The sequence below is a fragment of the Callorhinus ursinus genome, unplaced genomic scaffold (assembly GCF_003265705.2).
Source record: "Callorhinus ursinus isolate GAN/ISIS: 27379988/994484 unplaced genomic scaffold, GSC_fseal_2.0 scaffold40, whole genome shotgun sequence".
Classification (NCBI taxonomy): domain Eukaryota; kingdom Metazoa; phylum Chordata; class Mammalia; order Carnivora; family Otariidae; genus Callorhinus; species Callorhinus ursinus.
The window spans coordinates 11,167,751-11,194,847 of NW_027397102.1; the positions used below are offsets into that span (position 1 = coordinate 11,167,751).

At 35.5% G+C, this 27,097-nt stretch overlaps 1 protein-coding gene across 4 annotated transcripts in view; it reads right to left on the reverse strand.

Moving 5' to 3' along the window:
- Nucleotides 1-27,097, reverse strand: part of POF1B (POF1B actin binding protein) — a 104,892-nt gene that overhangs the window by 31,841 nt on the left and 45,954 nt on the right. For 3 of the 4 annotated variants that reach the window (XM_073880880.1, XM_025848654.2, XM_025849381.2), the window contains 3 exons: nucleotides 17,417-17,547; nucleotides 4,589-4,616; nucleotides 2,017-2,091 (listed from right to left, as the gene is read on the reverse strand). In XM_073880880.1, the coding sequence (XP_073736981.1) occupies nucleotides 2,017-2,091; nucleotides 4,589-4,616; nucleotides 17,417-17,547 (234 nt within the window). The remainder of the gene's footprint in view (nucleotides 1-2,016; nucleotides 2,092-4,588; nucleotides 4,617-17,416; nucleotides 17,548-27,097) is intronic. The other variant, XM_073880881.1, reaches the window with a different exon arrangement.

Below are 27,097 nucleotides of genomic sequence, written 5' to 3' on the forward strand. Positions count from 1 at the left end.
GTCAATCCACCAAGAAGACTCAGCAATCTAAACTTTAATGCACCAAACAATAGAGCTATAAAATGTATAGAAATGCAAAAACTGATAGAACTGAAAGGAAAAAACGACAAGTCCACTGTTATAACTGATTTGTATATGCCTCTCCCAGCAACTGATAAGAACTACTTGGCAGAAAATGAACAAGAATATAAAAGAACTCAACAACCCCATCAACCAAAGTATCTAATCCTTTCATGTACCCATGGAAGATACACCAATATAGACCATTATCTTGACCATAAAACAAAACTTAACCATTTCAAAAAAATTGATCTAATATGAAGTATATTCTCTTTCCACAGTGGAATCAAACTATGTATCAGTACTAGAAAGACAACAGGAAAATCTCTAAACGCTCTGAAACTAAATAATATACTTCTAAATAATCCACAGGTAAAAGCATAAGTCTAAAGGGAGCTAAAAAGTACAGAGAACTGAAAGAAAATGAAAATCATATCATAATTTGGGGGCATAGCCAAAGCCTGCTGAGAGGATATTTATAGCTTAAATGCTTACATTAGAAAATAGAAAATGTCTCAAACCTATACTCTAACTTTCTATATCAAGAAACCAGACAAAGAAGAGAACAACATATCAAAAGCAAGCAAAGGAAGGAAATAATACAGACAAGGGCAAAAATTAGTGGAAGTGTAAACAGGAAAATAATAGAGAAGATCAATAAAACTGAAGTCTTGTTCTTTGAAAAAAAAAATGATAAAATTGAGAAGTCTCCAGCAATGCTGACAAAGAATCAAGTAGACACAAATGACTAGTACTAAGAATTAAATAGGGGATAGTAATACAGACCCTGCAGACATAAAAAAGATAATAAGGGAATACTCTGAACAACTATACAGTATAAATTTGATAATTTAAATGAAATAGATTACTTCCTTGAAAAATACAAGTTACCACAACTCACCCAATATGAAACAAATCATTTGAATAAACCTATAACTATTAAGGAGTTGAATTTGGAATTTTTTTAAACTCCCAAAAAGACAAATCTCTAGGCCCAGATATTTTTACTAAAGGATTTTACCAAATGTTTAAAGAAGGATTAATACCAAGTCTATACAGTCTTTTCTAGAAAATAGCGAAGAAGAAACACTTCCCAATTCATGTTATGAAGCTAGTATTCTCCTAATACCAAAACCAAAGAGAATACAAGAAAACTATATACCAGTGTTTCTCATGAACTTTGGTGCAAAATCCTCTGAAAGAGTTTTTCAAAGAAAAAAGTTTCGAATGCACTTTCAGTAGACATCCCACCACCAGAGATAATATCAAGGATGTCTCCAAGATTCAGATTCTGCAAAGCTTAAGTTTTCCCCACACCACTGTCTTTTTATAATACACAGTGTGCCACTAAAAGTATTTTATTTAAATTTCACAAAAATGACATCAGGTCCAATATTTGGATGACCAACAAAGGTTTAAGACCAATAATTTAGAAATTGGCCTCACTTAAACAAAGCTAGATTATCTTTTCAATCCTTTCTTGCATAAAGATGTACTCTTTAGCCATATTCCCTTAACATCTATCTTCTTCTGTCCTCCCTTCATTGTAGGGGAATTTACTGTTCCAGTAGTCTCTATCATTCTACAAATCAGAAAAAGCAAGACATTGGCCTCTCCCATCTCTTACCACAAGGGGTGAGGTGGGGGGGTAGAATGAAAAATAGAGAAGATGAGGGCAAAGGTATAAATTAGAGTCAAGTTGTGCTATAGCAGTGAGGAAAGAATAAGGCCATTCCAGAGCAGGGAAGAGTATTTTTAGAATGCTTACCTGAATGCTAGTTATTCAATATAAGTGAAAGTCTGAACAAACTATAATGCAAGACTTGTTTAATCAAAGTATAATCAACTCTCCTGAAACAGGATTTTTACTTTACTTTCTGTTCTTAATTAAGGGAAGCATCCTTGGCTAGTGGTTTGTCATTGTTGATCTCACACCCACTCTTGACCCCACCTCACCTGCAGAATATAGCGAATTTGCTGTTTTGTAAACTCTGACAATCCTTTAGGAATCAAGGATTCAATGTCTTCTGACTGTAAGAAAAGAGAAGCTTATCCATTTAACAGATGCATATTAGTATTATAATCTTAAGGTCAGTAGTTCACAGACTTCTGTGCAGCAGAGCATATTTTTAGGAACATCAAAAGGTTATTTCATTTTCTGGGCATTAGTTGCTACCAACTTCATTTCTAGTCTTATCAGTTCTTACTCTTAAAAAATTGATTATACCATATACACTATGGAAAGAACCTTGAATCCCAGGCATTTTAAGGAACAGCTTTGTGCAACCAACCAGATGTTCCATTTTTACTTTTTTTTAAAACAGCAATTTAAGAAAGGAGATGGTTCTCAAATCCCATTAAACATGTTATTTCAGTGTATCTTTCAAATACTGGAAGGTTTTTGGGTGGTTAATATGACATTTTAAAGCTTGATTTTTTTAAATAATGAAAATTTGGGGAAATAAAATTAAGGGCTTATTGAGGATTTATATTGAGCTATGATAACTTCTGAAAAATTAAGGTGTTGCCACAACAACATTAAGAAGCTTTAACTAATTTTTTTTGGCTTGAAGAAATACAAATTTATTATCTCATAGATCTAGCGATTGGAAGTCAGGGGGCTAAAATTAATGTATCAGCAGGACTGCATTCTTTTGGTGGGCTCTAGGGGAGAATCTATTTCATTGCTTTTTTGTTTCTACAGGCTGCATGAATTCCTTGGCTGGTGGCCTCATCACTCCAACCTTGGCTTCTCTTGTCAGATCTAACTCTGAACTCCTGCCTCCCTCTTTTAAGGACCCTTAGTGATTACATTGGATCCACCCACATAATCCAAGATAATCTCCTTACTTTAAGATCCTTAAGTTAGTCACATTTGCAAAGTCCCTTTTGCCATGTTAAAGTAACATATTCAAAGGTTTCAGGGATTACGATGTGGACATCTTTGGGAGGCCATTATTCAGTCTTCCACATCATCTTATTGCCCTCATTCTGAAGCTCATATCTATGCAGTTTCCTTTGTGAGGTCTAGATCCAAAAGAGGGAGATTCTAATAGAGGCAGGGTCTCCCTCTCCACCTGCCCAAGACCCTCCTCCTTGGATGAATGACCAAGAATCTACTTCCTCAGAGCATATCTTGCCCTCTTCCACAGGGAGTGACCTTTCTCTATGGTTGTTGCAAGACAAGTTCATTACAATACCATCCAGTACCCCTGACTTCAGTACCCCTCCCCCAAACCATAGAAGAATGATATCCTTACAAAAACACAGAGAGCTGGGCTCCTGGATGGCTCAGCCAGTTAAGTGTCTGACCTGCTTAAGATTCTCTCTTTCCCTCTCCCTCTGCCACTACCCCTACTCACACACACACTCTTTCTCTCAAGTAAAGAAATACATCTTAAAAAAAATAAACAGAGAGGAAAGTACTGAAGCTAAGGTACTTCAGACACTTATCTCCCCAAATCCCATGCCTAGCTCACCAAGCATCATTGTCTTCTTTCTTTTTATTCAAGTGTAATTAACATGCAGTTATATTAGTTTCAGGTGTACAATATGATTCAAAAACTGTATACATTTCTCAGTGCTTATCAAATTAAGTGTACTCTTAAGCCTCTTTATCTATTTTATCTATCATCCCACTGACCTCTCCTTTGGTGAGAAGCTTCAACTAATTTTAACTGAGAAGCTGAATTGAAGTCAATACTTCTTAATGGCAATCTAGGGCTTTCTGAATTATTGTAATGAATACAGTATATCAATGCATTGGAAATAAAAAAATAACACAAAAAGGCCACTGTGCTTTTTTATTACATTGAAATCAGTTTTCCCTATTTGATGACTTATTCCATTAAAAGTTATTAACAAAATGTGCATATATAATAGAATTAATACTTGAAAAAATGTACTTTAAGTTGCTGTCTATTTGGCATGGGTCATATAAGGTTTCAAAATGCACTAAAACTAAATTTGCTATTTATTTAGTTAATGTAGGTTTCAATTTTCTAAAGCAAAGAGTATTTGGTCAATGAAATTTTAAATGTTTTGATAAGCAAAGACAAATTAAATCATAAATGACAGCTGATAAAACATTTTTGCATGAATAATTATTACTTTTATTATTATTATTTTAAATATCTGTTTATTTATTTTAAAGGGCATGCAAGAGAAAGACAGTGGGGGGGGGCAGAGGGAGAGGGAGAGAAAGAACCTCAAGCAGATGCCACACTGAGCATGGAGCCCAACGTGGCTCTCGATTCCACAACCCTAAGATAATGACCTGAGCTGAAATCAAGAGTTCGAAGCTCAACCAACTGAGCCACCCAGGCTCCCCAATGATTATTACTTTTTATAGCCATTACAAATATATAAATAGTTCTATCATTTTAAAGGCAAAATAATCATCATGTCTTTCACTAATCTCTGTTTCCGGTCTAATATAGGTACCAAACTAAAACAATAACATTAGTGAAAATATCAGAATCTGCTTTGTTATCAACTATATTTGATTTTCAACTATTTTTGCACTTACCTCATCTGTAGACTCAAAGTCCTCTTTGCTGTAAGAGTGAAAAAATAAGATAGACAACTTAAGAAAATGTATATAATGATCATATATAAATGTTAGTGTTCAAATTATTTTATCTTTTTGATATATCATAATAACAACATTTCAATTTATAATTCAAATAAATTTTAAACTAAAATGGAACTTGACAAAAATAAAGATAATTTTCCTGGAACTAGCTAATCTATTACAATGAATAATATCAAAATAACAAACCAAAAGAATATAAAGAATCAGTTACTGCCATCCATTAGCACCTGTTCATTTGTGGATAGATGTACAAGTCCTTGGCACTGGCAATAAGTGCTACTTGAGTGAATTAATAACAATAATAGTTGTTCTCTATTTCTGCCTCCCTTTTCTCCTGTATTGCTTACTTTCAGTGCTGAGTCCAGCTTCTCTCCATAGAGTCTTCAAGTTATTCATACCCTTTTCATCAAAATCAAAACTTGCAAGACAAGGCTAACTCATTCAGTCTACACTACACTATATGGCAGTGACAAAACTTAAAATGTATTTGAATGTTTACATAGGGACAGGGCCTTAAGCAACATGACCAAAATTCTAGTGGGATAATAGAACTTCTAGCATCAAAATGAATGTTTGGGCACCAGGGTTGGAAGACCCTTTGTGATGCCATGTTAGGTAGGCAAATGCTGCAAAAGAATTGTTAGTGATTATGCCAGTCTGCCACTTGCTCCTTTGGGGAATAATGAAAGTGGAAAAGGGTACAGTTCTAGGGTCAGTGGCAAGAGACAGGCCTTTATTTCTGCCTACTTGCTCCATCTGTGCTTAATTGAAGAACTGGGCACAAAATATATGGTGAATATACTTCTCAAATAAAAACACAGTAACACATGTCCTGACAGCAAGGCAGAATATTTTAAAGATGGTCATATAAAATCGAGGTATATGAGTGCCATATCTCTAGTATAAGAGTAAAGTATTTTAGAGATATGTTAGGACACTAGCTCCTACCTTTACCTTCTAAGTAAGTGCTTATGAGTAATATATTGCTTACAGAGATAAGAGGGTCACTCACTGTACAAAACATCTTGCATACGTTTAAAAAAAAGACTAATGTGGAAGAAGATAACTGAAGATTCAATTTCCTGAAGCATGACTACATATTTACTGTTGTTTGTATGTATGTATGTGGCATTTCCTGTGTCGCCCAAAATAGAAATTGTGGAGAGGCCTTAGAAATATAAATAAATAAATAAATAAATAAATAAAAATATCATGTACTTTTTGAATGCTTTATTAAAGTAATGGCATGCATATACTGGGGGTGAGAACAAGTTAAAAATATTAATCAGTGCAGTTTTAGTCATCTTTCATTACTATTAACTGGAATTATCACAGTATTAATGGACCTTTCTGTTAAAAATTCCACTTCCCAAGCCAACCTAGTACATATGTCCTTAGTCATTTCTTTCTACAAATAAGAAAACAAAACAAAGAAATAAAGCAAGGAACAATCAACAGCACTTAATACTGCAAAGTTTTAAAGTAACCAGAATGGTTTCGCGAGACAACTTGCCTTAATTCTGACCCTGAACCCACTCATTGCTTAATTGTAACATGGAAAAAGAAAAAAAAGTGGGGACAAAAGGAGGGGACAAAAGAGAGAGAGTGAAAACAAAGACAGCAGAGCAAGGAGGTGGAGAGGTCAATGTGAATTACATCTCCAACCTCACCAGGGGATGGTTGCTAGAATTACAATGGGCAGGAAACAAAACAAAACAGAAAACAGTGGCAAGAGAGGAGGGGAACATAGCAGCAGAGTAGGAGGACCCTAGATTCCTCAATTCCCATGAACACAACTAGAGTACTATCAAATCATCCTAAACATCTTAGAAATTGACCTGAAGACTGACAGAACAAATTTCACAACGAAAGGGAGACAAGAGGCCACATCAAAGAAAGTAGGAAGTGTGGAGATGTGGTTTAAGGGAAAAACAGATTCTGGGTGCTGTGGAGTGGAGAGCCATGGTCATGGAGAAGGGTGAGAGAGAGAGGAGCACACAGGGAAACCCACATGGAGAATGTTTTCCCAAAGCTATTGGCTTGGCCAATGAGAAGGGCTGAATTTAGTTAGACCTTGCAACCAGCAGGGTTTAAAGCCTGGTTTTAAAGGACAGCAAGTCTGGCTGAGATAGAGCCCTGAGAGCACTGCTCTGCTCTTGGAGAGAAGGCAGGCAAACAACCTGGGGGCAGATGGTATGGAAACAAAGATCTGAAGTATGCCTCAGGCATACAGTGGAGAGATTATACACTCCTCTCAGAGCACGTCACTGAGAGGCAGCTTTCACAGAGGCCTTTCTGAGAAGAAAGGAGCTGGATGGCAACATTTCCCACCCCCACCCCAGCATAAAAAGAGAGCCACCTGTAGTAAGCAGTTCAGTGGGGACACTGGCTGCCTAACTTGCTTATACCAACCTGACCTGCCTGTGCTTTGGTGGGACTGCCCTTCTAAGTCAAGCATACCTCAGTACCAGCACAGTGGGCCCCTCCTCCAGAAGACCTGCCTAAACCCCTGCTCACACTAGACCTGCAGGGCCTCAGTCCTGGTAGAGTTGGTGTCAAGTCTCATTTCACAAGTAGACCAGATCCCACTGAGTAAAAACTCACCACATTCAGGCCAGGTACCAAACACTGCCCACAGCAGGCAAGGAGAGCCTAAGTAGATGACTGACCTGAAGGATACCACAGCCAAAATATCACCACAGAGTGCACACAGCACATATGAGAGACACTCCCTGAAGTGCCAGGCTCTGGGCACTAGAAAACCTCTTCCTCAGAAGGACATCAATTTCAGGAGCAGGAGACATAACTGGCTTTTCTAACACAAAGAAGAAGGCAGACACTAAGACAAAATGCCAAGACAGAGAAACTTATCCCAAATGAAGGAACAAGATAAGACCACAGCCATAGATCTAAGTGAAACAGATATAAGTAACAGGCCTGATGGAGAATTTAAAGCAACATTCTTAAGGATGCTCACTGGGCTTCAGAAAAGAATGCAAGACATCAGTGAGACCCTTATCACAGAGATAAAAGAGTTAAAAAAGAATCAGTCAGAGATCAATAATGAAATAAATGAGATTGGAAACAAACTTGATGCAATCAACAGCAGGCTGGAAGAAGCAAGGGAATGAATCAGTGACCCAGCAGACGAAATAATGGAAAATAATGAAACTGAACAAAAGAGAGAAAGAAGAATTAATGTAATATGAGAATAGACTTAGGGAACTCAATGGTTTCATCAAATGTAATAACATTCATATTATAGGAGTCACAGAAAAAAAGAGAGAGAAAAGGGGGCAGAAAATTTATTTGAAGAAATAATAGCTGAAAGTTTCCTTAATCTGCAGAAAGAAACAGACATCCAGATCCAGGAGGCACAGAGAACTCCTATCAAAATCATCAAAAGCAGGCCAACACCAAGACATATTGTAATTAAATTTGCAAAATATAGTGAAAAAGAAAACATCTTAAAAGCAACAAGACAGAAGTCCTTAATATACAAGGGAAGACCCATAAGTCTAGCTGCAGATTTCTCAACAGAAACTTGGCAAGCCAGAAGAGAGTAGCATGATATATTCAAAGTGCTGAAGGGGAAAAATCTGCAGTCAAGAATATTCTATCCAGCAAGGCTAACATGCAGAATAAGAAAGATATCTTCCCAGACAAACAAAAACTAAAGGAGTTCATGACCACTAAACCAGCTCTGCAAGAAATATTCAAGGGGGCTCTAAGTGCAAAGGAGAGACCAACAGTGACAAAGACAAGAAAGGATGAGAAAAAAATCTCCAGAAATAATGACAAAAAAGTAATAAATGCATATAAACCAATAATTATTTTGAATGCAAATGGACTAAATGCTCCAATCAAAAGACATAAGTGTCAGAATGGATTAAAAAACAAGACCCATCTATATGCTGCCCACAAAAGACCTATTTTAGACCTAAAGACACCTGTAGATTGAAAGTGAAGGGATGGAGAAACATTTATCATACAAATGGATGTCTAAAGGAAGCCTGAGGAACAATACTTATATCGCACAATCTAGACCTTAAAACAAGGACTGTAACAAGAGACAAAGAGGGGCTATATAATCATAAAGGGAAAAATCCGACAAGAAGGTATAATAATTGTAAATATTTATGCACCCAAAATGGAAGCACCCAATACATAAAACAGATAATAACTAACATAAAGGAACTAATGGATAATAATACAATAATAGTAGGGGACTTTAACACCCCACTTACATGAATGGACAGATAATCCAAACAAAAAATCAACAAGGAAACAATGGCTTTGAATGATACACTGGACCAGATGGACTTAACAGATATATTCAGAACATTCCATCCTAAAACATGAGAATACACATTCTTTTCAAGTGCACATAGGACATTCTCCAGAAGAGATCACATATTAGGTCACAAAACTGGCCTCAACAAATACATAAATTTGAAATCATACCATGCACCTTTTCTGACCACAACACTATGAAAAAGACATCAACCACAAGAGAAAACTTGGAAAGACCACAAATACATGGAGCTTAAGCAAAATGTTACTAAACAATGAATCAGACAAACAGGAAATCAAAGAAAAAATCCATGGGAAGAAATGAAAATGAAAACAAAATTGTCCAAAACCTTTGGCATGCAGCAAGAGTGATCCAAAAGGGAAATATATAGCAATACAGGCCTATCTCAAGAAGCAAGGAAAATCTCAAATAAAGAACCTAAACTTACACCTAAAAGAGCTACAAAAGGAAAGGAAGTAATAAAGATTAGAGCAGAAATAAATGATATAGAAACAAAAAAGGTAGAAAAATCAATGAAACCAGGAAATAGTTCTTTGAAAAAAATTAATAAAATTGATAAGCCTCTAGTCAGAATTATCAAAAAGATAAGCACCCTAATAAATGAAATTATAAGTAAGATAGGAAGAATAATAGCTGACACCACAGTAATACAAACAATTAAAAGAGAATATTATGAAAAGCTATATGCCAAGAAGTTGGACAACCTGGGAGAAATGGATAAATTCCTAGAAAGATATAAATTACCAAAACTGAAACAGGAAGGAATAAAAAATTTGAACAGCAATAACCAGCAAAGAAGTTGAATCAGAAAACAAAAAACTCCCAACAAACAAAAGTCCGGGGCCAGATGGCTTCACAGGAAAATTCTACCAAACATTTAAAGTAAAGCTAATACCTATTCTTCTCAAAATATTGCATGAAATAGAAAAGGAAAGAAAACTTGCAAATTCATTCTATGAGGCCAGCATTACCCTGATACCAAAAGCAGATAAAGACTCCACACACACACAAAAAAGAGAAATACAGACCAATATCCCGGATGAACATGGATACAAAAATTCTCAATAAAATACTAGCAAACCGAATCCAACAATGCACTAAAACATTCAGCACAATCAAGTGGGATTTATTCCTAGGTTGCCAGTGTGGTTCAATATTCACAAATCAATCAAAATGATACACCACATTAATGAAAGAAAGGATAAGAGTAACATGATCATTTCAATACATACAAAGAAAGCATCTGACAAAGTATAACATCCATTCATGATAAAAACCCTCAGCAAAGTTTAGGGGGAACATGACCCCAACATAATAAAGGTCATATATAAAAACCCACAGCTAATATCCTCAATGGGGAAAAACCAGAGCATTTTCCCTAAGGTCAGGAACAAGACAGAGATGTTCACCCTCCCTGCTGTTATTTAACATAGTACTGGATGTCCTAGCCACAGCAATCAGACAAGAAAAAGAAATAAAAGGCATCCAAATTAGCAAGGAAGAAGTCAAACTCTATTTGCAGATGACAAGATACAATATATAGAAAACCTAAAAGACCCCACCAAAATTTCCTAGAGCTGATACAGGAATTCAGTAATTTTGTAGGACACAATATCACTATACAGAAATCTGCTGCATTTCTATACACCAGTAATGAAGCAGCCAAAAAAGAAATCAAAGAATCAATCCCATTTACAATTGTGCCAAAAACAGTAAGATACCTAACCAAAGAGGTGAAAGACCTAGACTCTGAAAACTGTAAAACACTGATGAAAGAAATTGCAGAGGACACAAAGAAATGGAAAGACTTTCCATTCTCATGGGTTGGAAGAAAAAATATTGTTGAAATGCCTATGCTACCCAAAGCAATCTACACATTCAATGCAATCCCTATCAAAATACCATCAACATTTTTCACAGAGCTGGAAAAAACAATCCCAAAATTTGTATGGAACCAGAAAAGATCCTGAATAGCCAAAGGAATCTTGAAAAAGAAAAGCAAAGCTGGAGTAATCACAATTCTGGACTTCAAGTTATTTTACAAAGCTGTAGTGATCAAAACAGTATGGTACTGGCACAAAAATGGAAAAATAGGTCAATAGAACAGAATAGAAAACCCAGAAATGAACCCACAACTATATGGTCAATTAATCTTCAACATAGCAGGAAAGAATATCCAATGGGAAAGAAGCACTCTCTTCAAAAAAATGGTGTTGGGAAAAATGAACAGCATCATATAAAAGAATGAAACTAGACCACTTACACTAACTACCAGAAGAAATTCAAAATGGATTAAAGACCTAAATGTGAAACCTAGAACCATAAAAATCCTAGAGGAGAACACAGGTAACCTCTTTGACATCAGCCATAGCAACTTCTTCCTAGAAATGTCTCTCAAAGTAAGAGAAACAAAAGCAAAATTGAATTATCTTTTTAATTGAACTATTTGGACTTCAAAATAAAAAGCTTCTGCAAAGCAAAGGAAGCAATCAACAAAATAAAAGGCAACCTACAGAATTGGAGAAGATATTAGCAAATGACGTATCTGATAAAGGTTTAGTACCCAAAACATGAAAATAATTTATGAAACTCAACACCCAAAAAATGAATAATCCAATATAAAAATGGGCAGAAAGCATTATCAACAATAGCCAAACTATGGAGAGAGTCCAAATGTCCACTGACTGATGAATGGATAAAGAAGATGTAGTGTATATATATACACACTATTATATATACACAATTATATGTGTAATTATTATATTAATATTATTATATTAATGTATATATACATTGGAATATTAATCAGCCATCAAAAAAATGAAAACTTGCCATTTGCAATGATGTGGATGGAGCTAGAATATACTATGCTCAGCGAAATAAGTCAGATAGAGAAAGAAAAATACCATATGATTTCACTCCTCTGTGGAATTTAAGAAACAAAAGAGATGAACATATGGGAGGGGGGATAAAGAGAGGGAAACAAACCATAAGAGACTCTTAATGACAGAGAACAAGCTGAGGATTGATGGAGGGAGAAGTGTGGGGGATGGGCTAGATAGGTGAAGGGTATTAAGGAGGGCACTTGTTATGATGAGCTCTGGGCGTTGTATGTAAGTGATGAATCACTGAATTCTACTTCTGAAAACAATATTGCACTTTGTGTTAACTAGAATTTATTTAATTTTTAAAATTTTATTTATTTATTTGAAAGAGAGAGTGAATGAGAGAGAGAGAGCACAACCTGGGGGGAAGGGAAAAGGGAGAAGCAGACTCCCCAGTCTCCCCAGTGAGGAGGGAGCCCAAAGCAGGGATTGATCCCAGGACCCTGAGATCATGACCTGAGCTGAAGGCAGACACTTAACTGACTGAGCCACCCAGGTGTTCAAACTAACTAGAATTTAAACAGAAATATAAAAAAATTAAAATGGGCAAAAGACATGATTAGACATTTTCCCAAGACAGAGATAGCCAACAGACACATGAAAAGATGCTCACCATCACTGGTCGTCAGGGAAATACAAATCAAAACTACAATGAGATATTACTTCACTCCTGTCAGAATGGCTAAAATCAACAAGACAAGAAATGACAATTGTTGATAAGGGCGTGGAGACAAGGGAACCTTCTTGCATGCTTGATGGGAGTGCAAACTGGTGCAGCCACTCTGGAAAACAGTGTGGAGGTTCTTCAAAAAGTAAAAATAGAACTACTCTAGGATCCAGCAATTGCATGACTAGGTATTTACCCAAAGAATACAAAAATATTAATTCAAAGGGATACAAGCACTCTGATGTTTATAGAAGCATTATTTACAATAGCCAAACTATGGAAACAGCCCAAGTGTCCATTAACTGATGAATGGATAAAGAAGAGGATATATATATATATACATATATATATATATATATATATATAAAATGGAATATTACTCAGCCATAAAAAAAGAATGAAATCTTGCCATTTGCAATGACATTGATGGAGCTAGAGAGTATTATGTTAAGGGAAATAAGTCAGTCAGAGAAAGACAAATACCATATTTCACTCATATGTGGAACTTAAGAAACAAAACAAAAGAGCATGGGGAAAAAGAGAGAGAGAGGCAAACCAAGAAACAGACTCTTAATTATAGAGAATAAACTGATGGTTACCAGAGGGGAGGTGGGTGGAGGATGGGTTAAGTAGGTGATAGGGATTAAGGAGTCCATTTGTTATGATGAGCACCAGTGTTGTATGGAAGTGTTGAATCATTATATTTTACACCTGAAACTAATATTACACTGTATGTTAACTAACTGCAATTTAAATAAAAATTTTAATTTTTTTTTAAAAACAGTGACACTACTATATGCCATCTCACCTCCTAGGAAGGAGGGAATATAATAAGGAAAAACAAACAAAATAATGAAAGGTGGAAAAGAGGGAAGGAATAAAGAGAAAGAAACTGACAACCTTCTAACAGAAAGTCTTTTTTTTTTAATTTTATTTATTTGAGAGAGAGAATGAGAGAGAGAGAGTACATGAGAGGGGGGAAGGTCAGAGGGAGAGGCAGACTCCCTGCTGAGCAGGGAGCCCGATGCGGGACTCGATCCCGGGACTCCAGGATCATGACCTGAGCCGAAGGCAGTCGCTTAACCAACTGAGCCACCCAGGCGCCCCTAACAGAAAGTCTTAATCACCAAAATTTTAAAAGACCCTCTCCACTGTGGAGTGTTTATTAATGTGGAGACACTACCTTTCTATTTCTTTTGTGTGTGTATTATTTTAGGTACTCTAAGAATTAAATTCAAGGCTTTGTATTGCTTAATCACATATTTAAGTTATCCATGTAAATTTATCAAAACCCCTCAATGAAAGTGTTGTTCCAAAATCACGTATTACACTTGTACTGGGATAATCACTATGAAATAACATAACTTCCTTTGTTCAGTTACTTTGTCTACTTCTAATTAGTATGAAACTAATAAATTTGGAATATATTCAAATCTCATTCTATAACCCTTCGTTGAGTAGCAACTTTGTCAAATCCATGTGTTCTGAACTATTTTGGGGCAATACAAACCACAAATACTGTCTTACTTCATATAAACATAGTTGTTCTAAGACAAAATTTGACCAATGTCAAACCAGTCTCTAAATACTGTGAACCTTTCAAATTTGATGATTCAAAAAATTGATAATTTCTTCAATTTTTCTGCATTATCTTAAATAATTTGGAGATATATGTCTAATACTGAAAGGTTAAGTGATTTGCCTAAGGAGAAAAGCTTCTCAGAATATGGGTTCTAATCTCAAATCTTTTGACCTTTGTGGCCTTAAGTAAGTGATTCTCAAACTTAAGCATATATCAGAGTCCTCTGGAGGTTTGTTGCTGTCCCCTACTCCCTTAGTTTCTGATTCTGTAGTGCTAATTCCAAGTTCTCACATGATGCTGATACTGCTTGTAAGTGTATGTCTTAAATCATTTTTGGCTTATAACAAATCTAAGAGATAAGTATTGTTATTATAATACCTATTTTACAGATGAAGAATCTGAAGTACAGAGAAAGTAAACAAGTTGCCTGACATTACACATCAAGTATGTAACAAAAGCTGAGACATAAGCCCAGGACATGAACTCTGGATCTAGAATCAGGGTACTTAAGACTAAGTCTCTATATGTTTTTGATTTTACAACGTGATACTTTGATAGAAATATTCATAAGGCATGATGAATGTACAGAAGATGAACACTTGACCAAATTAAATATTTAAGAGAGGCTTTGTAGAAAAGCTGAGTCATAGTTTATAGGTAAAATAGTACTCAAAAATGTTTAATCCATTTCAAGCATTTAGTAGCTGTTGTGACCTTAAGTTAATAACTTACTCCCTTTGGGTCTCCATTTAAAACTTTCTAGGGTTACTGTACAAATTAGACAATATAGGAAAAGTACTTAGCACAGTGTCCCTGGCACAGAGTGTACACTCAATAAATAATTGACTACTCAGAGTGAGGGGGAAAATTTTAAGGTAGTGACCTTATGCAAATGGCTGGTTGTGTGAAATAGTTTTTTGGGTAATGAGAAAAGGTGTTTATTAGAATAAAACAGTGAAGAAGGCCTAACTGAAGATGGAAATCATGCATTTATAATGACTCCAATTCAAATAAATGCCTTTGTTTTCTCTAACAGTGCTCAATTCCATGGATGTAGCAGTAAAGAAGGCATTCAGTGTAGTTTTGATTTGCATTTCCCTGATGATCAGTGATGTTGAGCATCTTTTCATATGTATTTTGTTAGTTAACATGTAGTGCAACATTGGTTTCTGGAACAAAATTTAGTGATTCATCACTTACATACAACACCCAGTGCTCATCACAAGTGCCCTCTTTAATACCCATCACCCATCTAGCGCATCCCCTACCCACTTCCCTCCATCAACGCTCAGTTTGTTCTCTATTGTTAAGAGTCACTTATGGCTTGTTTCTCTCTCTCCTTTTTTTTCTTTTCCCCCTTCCTATATGTTCATCTGTTTTCTTTATTAAATTCCAATTATGAGTGAGATAATATGGTATTTGTCTTTCTCTAACTTATTTCACTTAGCATAATACACTCTAGTTCCATCCATGTCATTGTAAATGACAAACTTTCAATCTTTTTGATGGCTGAATAATATCCCATTGTGTATATATATATATATATATATATATATATATATATATATATATATACCATGTTTTCTCTATCCATTCGTCAGTCAATGGGCATTTAGGATCTCTCCATAGTTTGGCTATTGTTGATAATGGTGCTATAAATTTTGGGGTACATATATCCTTTGTATTCTGCCCATTTTTAATTGGATTTTTTTTGTGTGTGTATTGAGTTTTATAAGATAACTATAGAGAGCAAACATGGTTACCAGAAGGGAGGTTGGGGGGTGTGTTAAATAGGTGATGGGGATTAAGGAGGGCACTTATGATGAGCACCGGGTGATGTATGGAAGTGTTAAATCACTATATTGTATACCTGAAACTGATATTACACTGTGTCTTAACTAATTTGAATTTAAATAAAAACTTTAAAAAAATTTAAAAAGAAGGCATTCATATATTCAATAAATATTTATTGAACACCACACTAAACTAGTCACCATGCTAAACACCAAGGAAACCAGAGTAAATAAAACAGCCCTCACAGAGCCCTCTGAATTCTAGGGGTAGTGAGTGTTATGTATTGGACAGAGTAGATAGTGGTAAAAAGAAACAACAAATAAAGCAGAGAGCTAGACTACTCAAGAATTGGGATTTTGCTAAACGGGAGGAACAATAAGATAAGAAGATAAGGCACTTGAGGATGTTAGTAAGAGAATGGTGCAGTCATGAATATGAAAGCAAGAAAAGTTAGAGAAGATGGAGTTAAAAATGGGGAGAAAGGATTGTAATAAATGGAGAGGGAAAAGGATGGATAAGGGATTAAAGATCTTTAAGAGGTAGAAGAATCCAGCTAGTGAAGTGTGAATTAGAAAAAAAATTCTACCAACTTTCCTTTATCCTACATATTTTTCTGAATGTGTGGAGCTTTCCTAGAATTTGTCTGATAGTTGGCCATATATATGATGTGACTATGTAGTAAAAGGCAAATTTTGTAGCTTATGTAGCTTATGGAATTCACTTCAGGACATAATATGCTCTCCTCTATGCATGAGTAGTTGATAAATTGTTTATGTGTATATATTTAATACATATAATTATTATTTAGTATATAATTATAAAATATACATATTTGATTTGTATTAATTTACAAATACTTATATAATTTACATTTAATATATTATATGCAATGCAATATATATTTAAATGATACATAATATTTTTTATAATATATAACACTAAATGTATATTAAACTCTGGCCTTTGTACATTGAGCATAAATCAATGGAAGATGAATAGTAGTGTATTGACAGTGGATGATATCTTATATCATCAGTATAATATCTTATAACAAGTCATAGTATGCCGTGCATTTTTTGAGCTCCCTGTCCAAGAGGTTGCATTTGCCATCAAAGTATGTTACAAAAGAAGGTTCACAGAATTCTTTACTGATCCTATAAGGACTGGTGTGATCTCTTTTGATGATTTTCATGAAGTACATTAACTCTTAAAATGAGACATTTGCTCAAATATGCTCATATAGTTACCCTATTTCCCCAATAAAATACTAAAGTTTTGGGGCACCTGGCTGGCTCAGTCAGTGGAACATGTGACTCTTGATCTTGGGGGTTGTGAGTTTGAGCCCCTTGTTGGGTGTAGAGATTACTTAAAAATAAAACCCTAAAAAAAGAAGTACTAGAGTTTTGCTGTGAACCTAAAACTGTTCTAAAAAATAAAGTACATTAAAAAAATACCAAAGTATCACAAAATGTTTGATAGCTACAACATCGAGGCAAATGATATTATATATTTACAGTACCTTCCTCCAATTCTCTGCAAATGTTCTAATAAGCAATAATATAGATCTGTATTTTTACGGCTTAAATCCGCAAGTAACTCTCCAAAATATTTGGGGTCCAACTTTTCAGGGCCATCATCTTGAATTATCACCTGAAGAAAGTATCAAGTACGATTATTAACAACATTAAGTATTTTTAAGTTGATAGATGTTTTGATATCAAATGAGAAAAAGTTACATAACCTATTAATACAAGTAACTCATTACAAATTTATCACATGAGTTAACCCACTAAATTTTCTTTACAACTGAGGTACACATTTTTCAATATGAGAGGAATTTAAAGGAAAACCAACATTACAATAACATTTTCAATTTTATTTCACTAATCTAAATGATCTAATGAATGTAAAACTTGAATAATTTATATAAAAATTCTTGATATATATATATATATATACATAAATAAAAGAGTAAAACAAGTGAATCAAAATCTCTAAATTGCCCATTATCACCACATGGCTTACTCTTCTGTTCCCTGTTGGAAAAGAATATGTTAATTATTTGAATTATACTGACATTAAAGAATTAATTTTATTTGGACTTGCCTCTTCTCAGTGGAAGGCAGTGTAATTTATTAACATATATTAAAGTTAGATTAAATTAACCTTCTCAATTCAATATGTTTTTATGTATTTCTTCTTATATTCCCTCCAGTTATTATTTGGACTGAATATCTAGTCAATCTGACATGGGAAAGAGAAGCTAAGGGCCAAATGTAGAAAATTCATAGACTTCAAAAACATTTGAAATCCTAAATACAAATTACTATGAATAGTGTCCTAAATAAGACATATTCTATTGGCTTCATATAACTTGGTACCAATCTTTTCAAAAATGTCGATCACCTTGTCTTTCATCTCCAAACACTAACTGGAGGTTAATAACTTATATTGCATTCCATACTACCTTTGATATTGCATGTGGGACCAAAGGTGTCCTATAAATGCATTTATTCATAAGCATATATATGATAAATAGACTTCATATTTGACCACTAATACTTCCTTTTCAACTTGTCCTCTGAATGCAGACCCTAAAAATCATGCATGCTAAGGCAAATGGAAGATTTGCAAATATTGCAAAGTAAGCAAAGATGAGTTTTCATAACCACGTCTGTGATATGGTAAGTCATTTATAAAATACAGATAAATTGGGGTGCCTGGGTGGCATAGTCATTTAAGTGTCTATCTCTTGGTTTCAGCTCAGGTCATGATCTCAGGGTCATGAGATCAAGCCCCATGTTGGGCTCCACCCTTGGGGCAGAGTCTGCTTGAGATTCTCTCTCCTTCTCCATTTTGCCCTCCCACTCATGCTCACTCTCTCTCTCTAAAATAAATAAATCTTTAAAAAATACAGATAAATAGAAAATGCCATATTAAAAGTACAGTATAGTATCTTCATGTTTTCATTAAGATATATATATATTTCACATTTTTGAAAGTTTTGATGAATACACCACAATGTTATCTTGTCCATGTACCCTTTGAAGTTGGTTTCTTAGATAAATAATGACTGCCTCCTAAAGAGAGTAAAGTCTCCTATATAAAGGCATAAGTAGATAACCTGGTAAACTCAATTTCATCACATAATGTGTTTACATGTCATAAATTACTAACTTGTGTATATTCAATATAAAACATTCAAATGTTAACACATAGCAGCACTTTCTATTTCCCAACATTTTCTCTGTTCCAACCACAGTGGATTTCACTGTTCAGGGCAGACATCATGTTATTCCTGTCTCTAGTCTTTACTCACATTTTTCACTCCTTGGAATACTCTCTCTCCCTCTTGTTGTGTATCCAAATCTTGCCCACACTTTGAACACCATCTCAAGATTTAATACCACCATGAAAACTGAAAGTACACCAGCCAACAAGCTAATTCAACTTAGCTTTCTGTGCTCCATTATATTAAACTGTTTTCATATTATTTTACATGTGTAAATCTTGTTCTCTCAGAATCCTCTCCCTTCCCTGAAGAAATAAACTCTAGAGTAAAGAATGAGGGGCACTGTGTGGCTCGGTCAATTAAGCATTTGACTCTCAGTTTTGGCTCAAGTCATGATCTCAGGGTCATGAGATGGAGCCCCGTCATCGGGCTCCATGCTCAGTACAGAGTCTGCTTAAGATTCTTTCCCTCTCCCTTTTCCCCTCCCCCAATCTCGCTCTCTAAAATAAATAAATAAATAAATAGATAGATAGATAGATAGATAGATAGATAGATAGATAAATCTATCTTTTAAATATAATGAGTTATACTTTTTTAGTCTCCAAAACATTTATTTAGGGAATGAAAATGCATAAAATTAAATGAAATAACTTTCAGGAACAATATTTCATTCCATTTAGGCCATGAAATTTTTAAGAAAAAAGTTGTTTGGAAATTTGTCACATCATCTGAGGGTGAATTAATAGCAGAATGTCAAGTTTGCTAAACCAAAATTTTAAGGGAATGAAAAACTCAAAATATACAACATTCACAATAAACATATTTAGCCCAAACATAATGAGGTATATAGAGAATATGAAGAAAATAAAGGGTTAGAGTGACTGCCCAAACTTCTTTTTTTTTCTCAAGATTTTATTTATTTATTTGAGAGAGATAGAATGAGAGTTAGAGAGCACAAGAGGGAAGAGGGTCAGAGGGAGAAGCAGACTCCCTGCCGAGCAGGGAGCCCGATGTGGGACTCGATCCCGGGACTCCAGGATCATGACCTGAGCCGAAGGCAGTTGCTTAACCAACTGAGCCACCCAGGCGCCCCTGACTGCCCAAACTTCTAAACAAGATTTTACAAGAATTCTTTAGGAAAGAATTCCTTTTAGATTTGTGTTAATGACACTAAAAATTGAGACAAAATTCTGGTTGAAATAATTGTTAGATTACATTTTTAGTAGTTGAACTCAGAGGGTATATGAAATTTGCAAAAACTGTGAATCCCAAGCAAAAATTCTTTTTAGAAAACATGTTTCTAAAAACCTTTTCCATGAATTATAATCTGCAGGGCACAGAACAGTAAGTGATATTATTAAATATGTTACTTCTGCATCTTGTACATCAGACATTTGGACAGAAATATTTTTAAGTATGACAGTAGAGTAAATTGATGAATTTAACGGTTTCTGATTTACTTGTGTACTTTGCTGGGTCTCACAGCAAACAATACAGTGTATCTGATTGGAAAAATACTAGGACAAAAAGCCCATTTTTAACAAGTGCTATAGAACTGTCATTGACAAGGGAACAAACACAATGAAGGCCATGATTAAGTCAGAAATTGCAAACATGTTCTATTAGTTGTGTGTATGGAAAGTAAATGTAGCTAAACATAATTTAGAGAATAACTGGCTCTAAGTGGGAACATAGTAGGCTGGCTGATCATCCTTCAACCAAAGACAAATTTTATGGCATATAAGAGATTTTAGAACTATTTTATCAGGATATTCAAGCAAAACATGATAGCACTCAAACATGTTAAAAAGGCTGACTGAACACACGAAAATAGTTTATTTGCAGAAAGCTGCTAAAGAAATCACCATGTATGCCAAGAGTGCAAGTATTTTTTACATGATACCTGCTGTAAAGATCCTATCGTTCTACTCCAGAAAAGATGCTAAATTATTGTGCATGTGATATAAGCTTAGAAGCAGATGAAAATTCAGGGGTAATTTTGTTGTCTGGAAAACCAAACACATTGCTCCACCGTCACATTTTAAATCCAAGGTTTAAAAAGTGACAGATTTTTCTTAAGTGATAGTATAAAATAGCAAATAAAGAAAATATCAGAATGTTTTAGTTTGTGGGACTGTTTTTATAAATTTTAACTACTGATCCAATCTTCAATCCAGAAACTCAAGAGGAGAGTGCTCTTTCAGTTACTATCAAAGAGAAAAGTTTAATAACTTACTGTAAGACCATCAGTGGTACCCTATACTACAGCTAGGTAAAAACATGTTTTTCTTCATCAGTCTTACTTGAGAGAGAACATCTATCTAGTACTGCAAAATGTAGTGTAGTAACCACAAAAGCAACTTAGGCTCAGACTGAAGTTATTGTTTCTATGTTATAATAATTTTGAAGGTGTAATAATAACTTATGATTTTAAACAAATGAAGATTTATTCTTATTTCTTAGAAGTTAGTTCTATGATGAGAATACTCATCTTAGATCTTGACTGAATAGTGACTTTAACAACTGCCATTAAGCAGTTAACCAAAATGTGTATTAGCTGCATTCTAAACTCTACAGGAAAGCTATATGGAGAAAGTTTGTTTTCCTAGTAGCCAAATATATCCAATATGAAAAGAAATTAAAATCAAATTACAAATAAATAGCAATTTTAATAACAAGGATTAACATTTATCACTGATGAGACTGGCAATAATTTCTAAATCATAATAATCCATACAAGGAAATGGATAAGGATATGATAAGATGGCCATTCTCGTATGATGCCGATATTTTTTAAAGGCAATTTAATGGTCCATATCGAGTATCTGTATCAAATGTTATATAGTTTGGAACCAGTAATTTCTAGGAGTCTACTCTACACATACCTCAGAGTTGTAGACAAAAATGTACAAGATTATTATGTTTGCATTATTTACAGAAGCAAAAATAAATGAACAAAAGAACAATGGTTAAATCTATGATGAAATATTTAGTGCCTATAAAAAATTATGTTTTGAAAAGTGTGTGCATATGTTTATATATAAAAGTTATAATGACTTCATTAATAAATTAATCACATTACTTTTTGGTGATGGGATTGTGTTGTTTTCCTATAGTTTATTTTTTTAACTTAATTTTATTTTATTATGTTATGTTAGTCACCATACATCATTAGTTTTTTATTATGTTATGTTAATCACCATACATTACATCATTAGTTTTTGATGTAGTGTTCCATGATTCACTGTTTGCATATAACACCCAGTGCTCCATTCAGTACGTGCCCTCTTTAATACCCATCACCAGGCTAACCCATCCCCCCACCCCCTCCCCTCTAGAATCCTCAGTTTTCATTAGTTTTTGATGTAGTGATCCACGATTCATTGTTTTAATATAACTCCCAGTGCTCCATGCAGTACGTGCCCTCGTTAATACCCATCACCGGGCTAACCCGTCCCCCCTCCCCCCTCCCCTCTAAAACCCTCAGTTTGTTTCTTGGAGTCCATAGTCTCTCATGGTTCATCTCCCCCTCCCATTCCCCCCTTCATTTTTCCCTTCCTTCTCCTAATGTCCTCCATGCTATTCCTTATGTTCGACAAATAAGTGAAACCATATGACAATTAACTTTCTCTGCTTGACTTATTTCACTTAGCATAATCTCTTCCAGTCCCATCCATGTTGATGTAAAAGTTGGGTATTCAAACTTTCTGATGGCTGAGTTATATTCCATTGTATATATGGACCACATCTTCTTTATCCATTCATCTGTTGAAGGGCATCTCGGCTCTTTCCACGGTTTGGCTATTGCAGACATTGCTGCTAGGAACATTGGGGTGCATATGACCCTTCTTTGCACTACATCTGTATCTTTAGGGTAAATACTCACCCAGTAGTGCAATTGCTGGGTCATAGGGTAGCTCTATTTTTAATTTTTTGAGGAACCTCCACACTGTTTTCCAAAGTGGCTGTACCAACTTGCATTCTCACCAACAGTGTGAGAGGGTTCCCCTTTCTCCACAACCTCTCCAACATTTGTTGTTTCTTGCCTTGTCAATTTTTGCCATTCTAACTGGTATAAGGTGGTATCTTAATGTGGTTTTGATTTGAATTTCCCTGATGGCTAATGATGATGAACATTTTTTTCATGTGTCTGTTAACCATTTGTATGTCTTCTTTGGAGAAGTGTCTGTTCATATCTTCTGCCCATTCTTTGACTTGATTATTTGTTTTTTAGATGTTGAGTTTGAGAAGTTCTTTTTTGATCTTGGAAATCAGTGCTTTGTCTGTAGTGTCATTTGCAAATATCTTCTCCCATTCTGTGGGTTGCCTCTTTGTTTTGTTGACTCTTTCCTTTGCTGTGCAGAAGCTTTTTATCTTGATGAAGTCCCAAAAGTTTATTTTTGCTTTTGTTTCACTAGCCTATGGTGATGTATCTTGAAAGAAGTTGCTGTGGCCAATGTCAAAGAGGTTACTGCGTATGTTCCCCTCTAGGATTTTGATGGGTTCCTGACTCACATTGAGGTCTTTCAACCATTCTGAGTTTATCTTTGTGTATGGTGTTAGAGAATGGTCGAGTTTCATTCTTCTGTATATAGCTGTCCAATTTTCCCAGCACCAATTATTGAAGAGACTGCCTTTTTTTCATTGCATATTTTTTCCTGCTTTGTTGAAGATTATTTAACCATAGAGTTGAGGGTCCATATCTGGGCTCTCTATTCTATTCCATTGGTCTATAGTTTATGCTTATGTGTATAGTTCCAAATTTTTCACAAAGAACATGCATAGATATAACTCACTTCAATGAACAGAGAAATAAAGTGAGGATTGTGAACGACAGTAAGTCTATCTCCTGCTTTGTGCTCATCTCTCCTCACAAAAGTGTATAGATGATGGTAGGCGGAACTACTCGTTTTCACATTAGAAGTTATTTACACCAAAGATACAAATGTAGGGATCCGAAGGGGTACATGCACCCCGATGTTTATAGCAGCAATGTCCACAATAACCAAACTATGGAAAGAGCCAAGATGTCCATCGACAGACAAATGGATAAAGAAGATGTGGTATATATACACAGTGGAATATTATGCAGCCATGAAAAGGAATGAAATCTTGCTATTTGCAACGACGTGGATGGAACTGGAGCATGTTATGCTGAGCGAAATAAGTCAATCAGAGAAAGACATGTATCATATGACCTAAGTGATATGAGGAATTCTTAATCTCAGGAAACAAACTGAGGGTTGCTGGAGTGGCGGGGGTGGGAGGCATGGGCGGCTGGGTGATAGACATTGGGGAGTGTATGTGCTATGGGGAGCACTGTGAATTGTGCAAGACTGTTGAATCACAGATCTGTAACTCTGAAACAAATAATATATTATATGTTTAAAAAAAAAAGAAGATAGCAGGAAGGGAAGAATGAAGGGGGGAAATCGGAGGGGGAGTTGAACCATGAGAGACGATGGACTCTGAGAAACAAACTGAGGGTTCTAGAGGGGAGGGGAGTGGGAGGATGGGTTAGCCTGGTGATGGGTATTAAAAAGGGCATGTTCTGGGTGCCTGGGTGGCTCAGATGGTTAAGTGCCTGCCTTCGGCTCAGGTCATGATCCCAGGGTCCTGGGATCGAGTCCCGCATCGGGTTCCCTGCTCCTTGGGAGCCTGCTTCTCCCTCTGCTTCTCTCTCTCTCTCTCCCTCTCTCTCTCTCCTCCTCTGTCTCTCATGAATAAATAAATAAAATCTTAAAAAAAAAAAAAGGGCACGTTCTGCATGGAGCACTGGGTGTTATACGCAAACAATGAATCATGGAACACTACATCAAAAACTAATGATGTAATGTATGGTGATTAACATAACATAATAATAAAGAAAAACAAGTTCTCTTTGGATCAAGGTTCTCAAAAAGAGCTGGAGGTGGTGGTGGTAGACTTGTAATTTTGGCAGATCTCTCTTTTCCCACAAGCAGTGCTTCCTTTTGAGCTGTTATATGCCACTTTTTTTTATAATTAGTTCTTCTTTTTAATTTTTCTGTAATTTCAGAGACTCTATGCCTCATTTCTGCTTTTCTTCTTCTTTCTGCTGTCTGCCGTGCCAGAGCATTCAAATCAGGTTCATTTTCTTTGGTCTGTTGGTGTCCTTCTCCCACCCTTCTTAAACCTGCCAAATACAGTTTTTCCAAATTCTTTATTTTCTGAGTTTGTGATTCTTTCCATTCTGTCCTTAGTTCCTCTGCCAAACAGTTAATTGCTGATTTCTCCTCTGTTTTATATCTTCTCTTATCTGCAAAGCAATATCCCTTTCTTGTTCTCGAACCTAGCAACCTTAGCTTTCATTATCTTTCATAATCTTCCTTTACAATGTAAGCTGCATGGAGCACTGGATGTTATACGCAAACAATGAATCATGGAATGCTACATCAAAAACTAATGATGTAATGTATGGTGATTAACATAACATAATTAAAAAATAAAATAAAATAAAATGTAGGCTTCCTCATTAAGACTTAATCTCAGCTTGCCAGCATTCACTACCTTTCTTTTCATTTCGGGATACTTTAAATATACAAGTTCTGAGAACCAGGATCCCAGAGTCAGAAACCACAGCTCAGACAGTGAAGGCCCCTGAGCCGGCGGCCCACCAGCTTCCCGACAGCCCTTTATGCGCCTGAGGGGTAACCGTCGCTGAGCTCCTGTCACTCTGAGTCATACTTTTTGATATATCCCATAGTGTTTAGCACAATATTGGTTGAAAACTCTATTAGTTAATTGCTCAGTAAATACTTGTTGATTTGAAAGAAGTCATCTACCTACCTGGTTAGAGGTGATCCTAAATGCTAGCTGATTCTGGAAAGATTTTTTTTTACAGGTTTCTCAAACAAGCTGACCAAGAATGGTTAAAGCCAAAAAGAGCATAGATAGCACTTCCTCAAGAATGCCATGGTGATCCCTTACATTCTCTTCCTAAATGTAGGTTAAGTCTTAGTGCAGCAACTAAACTGAATTCCTTGCAGAGCTAGAGACTGACATTTGAGTTTTACCTAGATTTCTAGATCTTGGCAGTCAGCTCCTTAGTGGTAGACCCCTCTCAGGAAATGAAGATCAAAATTAAGCAACTGTTTATTCAAAATAATCAAAAGAATACATTTGAGGGCACCTGGGTGGCTCAGTAGTTAAGCGCCTGCCTTCGGCTCAGGTCATGATCCCAGGGTCCTGGAATCGAGCCCCACGTCGGGCTCCCTGCTCCGCGGGGAGCCTGCTTCTCCCTCTCCCACTCCCCCTGCTTGTGTTCCCTCTCTCGCTGTGTCTCTCTCAGTCAAATAAATAAAATCTTAAAAAAAAGAATACATTTGATTTCAAGTTTTACACATGCATTTCTCTTGTATGAAGCATCTATATATTTACCAAACTGGGAGTGGCTTAAAAACATGGTTTCCGATATGATTTTAAAACTCAAGGTTAACTGGATATGGGGAAAATCTAGCTGTCATGTCAGTGTCATTCTATGATCTTAAGGTTATTTCATTGCTGTTGCTGACTGGATAGATAACCCCTTCCTGCCTCACCTCTCTATGTATGTCCCTTCCAAAACTGTAACTTTCCCAAGTACAAGAGGGCATTTTGTTAGCCAATAAATTCAAGTGCTGAGCTCCCATTAGAATCTTCAAACAACTAATTTGATATGTTTAGTATTTTGCATATTTGTCTCTTAACTTCTTATAATCCCCGGTGAAATATAATGCTGTGAAAATCATTTTTCCTTCCAATGTGATTCATTTGAGAGAGTAATTTCATGATTTCAAACTGTCTTAAAATATATCTTTCTTATTTTTGCACAAATATTCTTCTGTCATTGCATCACACACTAGTAGACCTTTTAGGTACATAATTCTTTGCCTACATGAATCTTGAGTGCCATTAGTAAAACTTTGGATCATGTGATTTCTAGGTGGTGGATTTAGGCACCCAAATAAA